We start from the raw sequence: 6,987 nt of genomic DNA, 5'->3' as shown, positions 1-6,987 counted from the left end.
TGAAACAAAAATAGACGAACTTCAAAAAGTATAGATTGGATTTGCGTGCAACCAGAGCCCGGCCTTAAACGGAGCTCTGGAATGTAAAAAATGGCCCATGCAGGTTTCGAACCTGCGACCTTCGCGTTATTAGCACGACGCTCTAACCAACTGAGCTAATAGGCCAACACGCTATACATCTAACATATAATTACATTAGTACACTAGGAATAAGAGACAACCATGCATGTACAATTGTTAAATAATTTGATATTATATATTTTGTTTGCTGTTATCAAATTAATATTTTTTTCAAAAATAAATTATTCTGTTCTGTTTATGTGTTTTAGTTTTCAATGGATAATGTTTGAATTTATTATGTATCTTTGATCAAAAATCATCAAAATTACAAATGTTTACGAAAATATTTTAGAATTTAAATATTTTAAATGGACGGTTTAGTTGAATCAACAATTCTTGAATTACTTTTTAGAAAAACATTTCAACATTGTCTTTTACAATGTTTTTATAATTAAACTGGACTTATCAATCGGATCAATTAAAGTAGAAATCAATAAAATATCGATTAAAACAAAGGGGTTAAAATAGTTAACTCATGAATCGATTTTTTTATTTGTAATAATTTATTTAAATAAATTAGACGAACCAATCAAATTAAAAATTGATATCCTAATCGATTCGACTAACGACCCAAATCTGAAAACTTTGTCACTATAAAAACTATAATACATATAAGAGAGGAAAAACTATGGAACCAACCCTCATCAGGTCAATCATTAGCTCGCCTAAAATAGGATTCCCTCGATTAAAGATTCTTATGTGCTCCTCAATTCTCACATGGGCCACCAACAAGTCAAGCCTCAGCGTCAAGTCCAATCAGAGTCCACTTGAAGGTCCCTTCCTATTCCAATAAGACTCTCCATAACTTTCCTACCAACTCTGCACATTATTGCAAAAGTCGTCATTAAACCACTTCCTATCAAGGTTTTATAAGTCCGGTAAAAACGAGGGTACTTGCTTAGCAAATAAAATATTAATTAAAATAGTGCTTGGAACTATGGCCACAGTTTTAACCACAAAACTAAAAATGTATAAATATAAAGATAAATATCAAGATTATTTATGTAGTTTGATCTCAGTATACGTCTTCTGGGTCTTACCCAGAGCAATAATCCACTATTTTTCTCATAGTACAACCAATGATTTATATCCTAACATCGAGTTAACTCTCGCCAATTTAGCAATTTTACCGTTGTATAAAGACTAGATCACTCGCCACTAAGCTTCCCCTCAAAAGTTCAGTTTTGCAATACAAGATATTCTCTTGATTGCTTATAAAAACAATGCATATATAAAACGTTTCTAACTTGAATAAATTTGTGCTCTCTCGATCTCTTGGAATATCTTTAACTTAGATAATACTTAAGTTTTGCTTACATAAAAGTCATAGTCTAATCACTTTTCTATAAAGTAAAACTAAAATTCGACATAAGATTATCTCGACATAATTCCATAAGAGCCTCGCTATAATCCAATGTCTTTACTTGATCCTCAAGTAAACATTCTTTTAAGTCTTTCACCTTTAACTCAATTGATTTTCATGTTTCAGGCTCTAACTCGTACAAATATCTCCAAAACAAATAACTCAATACTTTTATTCAAAAATTTGTAAATTCTAAAAATAGACAAGTGAAGCATGAAATAACTTCGTGAGCAAGCCCTATTACTAATCCTAAGGGATAGGACGAGAGATATTCATATCAAGCTCTTACTTTATATAACAAACATTCTCTCCACTTTCATCTCCAAGATAGGATAAGGGGCATAATATGAAAAAATAGACAATACCCATATATGGACTATAATCTTTTAACCATACTATTTTAAATTAAAATTTGACAAATTAGTTGATTACTTTGGCATAAATCCGAACCATGTTACCCCATCTCTAAATATGGTATAAAAATAAATAAATAAATAAATATTTAATGAATGTGAGTCGTGTGGGGTAGATGATGAACTTAAAAATTATATATAATATACAATATTGAAAGATTATACGTAATCTTCTTTTTAATGTAAATTCTCTAATAAACCCTCACACAAACACTCCTTGAAAATTCTCAAACAAACATTAATTTTCAAAAATAATGATAATAATAAGCATAAGACAATAAAAAAACATTTGGTAAAACAAAAATTTACCTTAACCTAAGATGAAACCTCATCTCCCTATATTTTGAAAAATTACGAATGAAGAAATGAAGATGTCTCCGACGAAACTATCTTTATATCTATAACATACGATCGGATGTCCGATCGGTGCGTCCGGGAATAACTTTGTTGCGACTATTAACATCTGTTGTGGAACTTTCTATATGTAGTGGTGTAACATTATTGTGTATGATTATACCTCCAGTGTTGAAGAATGTTCATTGAAAGCAGCAGGTATTGCTTTCGGGTGGTTTCCGTACTTGTTTCTGCTGCAAAATCTGTTTCTTGACCGCAGTCGATCCTTTCTCCAATAAAGTAGGTACCTCGAGAATCTGTGAACCGATAGAATGCATTAGCATAGGTCACAACCAAGCTTCCAACATGGACTCGAAATTGCTCGGTGAGCATCATCGTATATAATAGTTCTTCATCAGGTAATTACCTTTAAAACGAGATCTTTAAAGCATTGATGCACATTTGCTCTGGTTCTAGCACTGCATTCGAGAAAAGAACATTTAAGCTGCTGCGCAAGAGCCATACCCTCTTCTTGAGTTACAGCCCTTTCACTGTCCTGAAAATGGCACATTTCTTTTTCATAAGAACAAGATATATATTCGATTAAGCATCTTTTACCTAGTAAAAGAATAACCAAGCACTGCCTTATTCCGATGATTAACAATTTTATAGGGCTTACCCTGTCAACTTTGTTGCCAACCAGAACTTTGATACACTCTTGATTAGTGGAGTAGAGCTCGACTTCCTTTGCCCAAACTTCAGATAAGTTGGTGAAGGTTTCACGCCGAGTCACGTCATATACTTCAAAATAACAAAGAAAAAAGGGTTTAAGTTCCCGTAATTTAGCTATGCAAGCAGCAATGGCATCATAATAGCCCTCACAAATATTAGTAATACATCTATTTCGACCATATGATGATTAAAGATCCCCGGCATGCATATTCGTAATGACAAATACCACATAAAGAATAGTTCAAAGTTCTTGTAGTTTGCCCAATGCATAAACTACGAAGTATCATCCATTGACATATATTCAGCAAAATAAAATCAGTAACAAATATTCAGGACTAAATGTTTTAAATTTGCAAGGACATACCAAGGATAATCCCGTGTGCACCCCTATAGTACGAGCTAGTTAATGTTCCGAATCTCTCCTGACCAGCTGCAATAGGTAAAAGATACAATTAAAACGAGAACTAGGTGCACGTAAGTTGCGAGCTCTGATTCCGTAGCAAAAGAAGTGATGTAGAACAAAATCTGGAAGAACTTCTCCATCATTAGGTTACTCTAAGAAATAAAATTATACCGAACAACAAGGATCATGTCAGATGATTCTTTTTCTTCTAATGGAAAGTACGGAAGATATATTCGAGCTTAAAGGCTAAGCTTCTGCTATTATGGGCTCCTGGTTATGCTATTAATAATTTTCAATCATGCTTTTGACTTCACTAATGGTTAAACAGCAAATAATGCTTAAAACAAAATCCATTTGTGCTAGAAATGATCAAGGATATGAAAATGGAGCTTCTTGCAATCACACCTTTTTTTTCCCCAAAGACTGAGAACCCAACTATTCATATTGTATGCAACTTCACATAGATTGTTATGATAGACCGACAACAATGAAACACCCCACTCAAAAGGAAAATGTAAATTAATGCCACAGAAGCAAATTAACAGTGCATATGATTATAGTACATCAGTAAACAAACTTTAGGAACTCTTTTGCTTCCATGGCTAGCAAATATATCATAATAGGTTGATCCAATTCTAGCATCAACCATCATTGTGAATTCAAAAAGTTTGACTTTAGTACTTGAGAAAATGATAAGTATGTACATATAAGCGCACACGCACACGCACACACATATCCATATCCATATATATGACTGTTTGAAGTTTCTAAGAAAATATACACCACAAGTCCTAGTTGAGGAGTCCCGATAAGCATTCAGTTATAATTCTTCTCATAATGTCAATGACATCCTACATGCAGATCCCTGTTAACATAAAAAGGTCCAATGTGTTTGAGAACCCACTAGAAGGTACTTGGTTGTATAATAAGCTACTGACACTTCCAGCTATATGTTTCCAGTTATATTAAACCAAAATTCTTCTGGTCTATCTTGTCACGGGCATGCTTTCCACTAACTTTTTGGCCAATATTTACTTTTACAGCTACCACAATACCACAATAACTGTTGTACTTGTTATCGGGAAGAAAATAAATTTTGGTACTGCTGTAAATGTTGTGAGGATGCAATAATCCCGATGCAATTACTGCTGAAGCATACGGGACTGATCTTCTGCTCATGGGAGTGAAGATAGCATTGATGACTGCATATTTTAGGGGATGGTATGCTTGCTCTTTCACTGGATAACAAGTACATCAGTTTCAGAAATTGTAGGCCTGGATGTCCTTTTTCATGCAACTTAATAAGCTTTCTTTGGCCACCTTAGAAGCATTCATTAGATTTTATCACTCTTTAAGGGGCATTTGCTATCCTACTAGTATCATTCAGCAATATATTCGGCCTTAACTTCCGAAAGTAAATACTCAAACACATTCTTAAACCTTTATTCCGTGTTCTAACAAGGACGAAACCATTACAAACCCCACTTTCTTTCTCTCAATGAAGACTCCAGAGGAGTTCAGCAAAACAAATCAGTAGCATCAACTCCAAGCCTATCGCATGCAAAACACCCGTGCAACTAACAAGATACACAAGGGAAACAGCAGAAAAAATATAGGTCCAAGTAAGAACTAGTTGCAAAGTGTTGGCTTTATCGTATCAATTTTACCTGTGTCCCAGATTGTAAGTTTCAATCTTTTCCCACCAATTGTGACCATCTTGATTTTGAAATCCACCCCTTGAAAACATTCAAAAGAACTCAATAAAAATATGACATAAAAGCTGAACATAGAAACAGAGATATTTCTAATGCATGGGACAAGATGATGAACACAAAATACAAAGAAAAGGCATTGCTTTTCCCATGTTAGTTTCCTCTTACCACTACCAAGCCATGCATTTCCTTTCAAACCTTTTTTCTGCTACTACAAAGAAGGGGCCCCAGAGTCCAAACCTAAGTGCAAAAATTTGCTCCAAGGATAATTGAATTAATTTCCATGCCTAAAATTTACAATTATCTACTCAGTTACAAATTTACAGTTGCCTATGCTATTATCTGTTCACTGTTCCATCATTGCTAATTAAGCTAGAGCCAGGGACGAATTCCCCAAAATAAAAATTATGCAATTTAGTCCTTTTATAGATAATGAAAATTTAAGTTAATATACGGTAAAATTGCACTTTGGCCCCCCAAAAAATGAAGAAATTTCTGTTTAGTCCATTCGAAAATGATGAAACCTAAACCATTGAACCTATTTCCTGAATAATATAAGGCTAAACTTAACAATTAACATAACTACTTGGAAAGAATTTTAGCTTAAATGAAAGGAAGTTGGTTGGTTCATTGTTTTTCCCTCATCTTAACTCCCTAAACAATTGAAAAACAAAAAAAAGTATTCCTTTTAATCCCTTCTCCTCAATCCTTTCCCAACCCAATACATAAAAACAACCCTTTCTAAAATTATTGTCAAAAAAGTTTTGAAAAATTCAAAGCAAAATCTGGGTGTGAATTCCAAAGGCAAAAACCAACAAGCAAAATACAAAATGATGGCAAAAAATACAAAATAAAGGAGTCGAAAGAGAGAGTAGAGGAGTTACCTATGGTGGGAGAAAGATCATGAACAAAGTTAGAGATGAAAGTAACAAGTAAACTACTTTTGCCAACTCCAGAATCACCAATCAATAATATCTTAAATGAATAGTCACAGTTGTTGTTCCCTCCTCCCTTTGAAGAAGAAGAAGAAGAACCCAACATTTTTTTTTCTCAAGTACAACAAATAAAAAACTTAATCTCCTTTTGTTCTTCTCTGATCATCAACAACCAGAAAAAAGAAAGTAAAAATATTTTGAATGAAATAAGGAAATTTCCTCAGGTAGTAGTAGACAATAGATAGAGACAATGGTGGGGTTGGCGGGTAGTGTTTCTTAATAATTTTGTTCTTCTTTTCTTTCAAATATATAATTTTGTTTTTTCTTTTGCTTATTTTTTAAGTACGGATTTTTTAAACAAAAAAATTATTATTTTTAAATATTTATTTTTAATTATTATACCCGTTTATAATACTTATCAATTTCTTCATGACCTATGTATCAAATATCATTCTTTAAATAAAAGGATAATATGCTTCAACGCACTCAAACGCACATTTTCTTACCTTCACAATATCATCGTCGCTAAATGTAAATATTAAAGCATATATAAAATATGGATTATTTTAAAATTAGACATCAATTTAGACTTTAATCTGTTTTATAAATTTTTATAATATATATAATAAAATTGATTTAGGTAAAGCATGATTTTCCGGGTTGTCATTGTTCCACGCTCCCCCCTCGCAGGTGTAATATGTGGGCTCCCCATTTAGATTGCTTTGCAAATATCACTTAATTTAAAAAATAAAAAAATCTGTGGCCTGATTTTTGGCATTTAATAATTTTGTCTTCACCTCAGTTAAATTTTGCTTGTCTTAACGGAACTCTTCATAGTTTTTTTTTTTCTCAAAACCCTTTCCAGGGACTAAATTTTAATTTTATGAAAATATAAGGATTTTTAGCATATTTTAATCTTTTAAATATCTTCTATCTTTAACTAAAATCTTTTAAAGAATTTACTTTTAATATTTAA

At 32.7% G+C, this 6,987-nt stretch overlaps 1 protein-coding gene and 1 non-coding gene across 3 annotated transcripts; both read right to left on the bottom strand.

Moving 5' to 3' along the window:
* Positions 1 to 91: 91 nt before the first annotated feature.
* On the bottom strand, positions 92 to 165 carry TRNAI-AAU (transfer RNA isoleucine (anticodon AAU)). Its single transcript has one exon. It is a non-coding gene; the product is annotated as a tRNA-Ile (tRNA).
* Positions 166 to 579: 414 nt separating this feature from the next.
* Positions 580 to 6,253, bottom strand: LOC105778195 (ras-related protein RABC2a). 2 transcript variants are annotated; one of them, XM_012601849.2, is made up of 7 exons: positions 5,961 to 6,253; positions 5,032 to 5,100; positions 3,326 to 3,391; positions 2,909 to 3,030; positions 2,657 to 2,785; positions 2,414 to 2,546; positions 580 to 939 (listed from the first exon to the last, which is right to left on the bottom strand). In XM_012601849.2, the coding sequence occupies exons 1-6, from the start codon at positions 6,115 to 6,117 to the stop codon at positions 2,433 to 2,435; spliced, it is 657 nt and encodes a 218-aa protein (XP_012457303.1). In that variant the 5' UTR covers positions 6,118 to 6,253; the 3' UTR covers positions 580 to 939; positions 2,414 to 2,432. The 2 variants fall into 2 exon arrangements, with proteins under 2 accessions (XP_012457303.1, XP_012457301.1); XM_012601847.2 differs by lacking the exon at positions 580 to 939 and having other exon boundaries at positions 1,950 to 2,546; positions 5,961 to 6,252.
* Between the last annotated feature and the right edge of the window lie 734 nt (positions 6,254 to 6,987).

The sequence above is a fragment of the Gossypium raimondii genome, chromosome 10 (assembly GCF_025698545.1).
Source record: "Gossypium raimondii isolate GPD5lz chromosome 10, ASM2569854v1, whole genome shotgun sequence".
Lineage (NCBI taxonomy): Eukaryota > Viridiplantae > Streptophyta > Magnoliopsida > Malvales > Malvaceae > Gossypium > Gossypium raimondii.
This window is presented reverse-complemented; position numbering and strand designations above follow the sequence as displayed.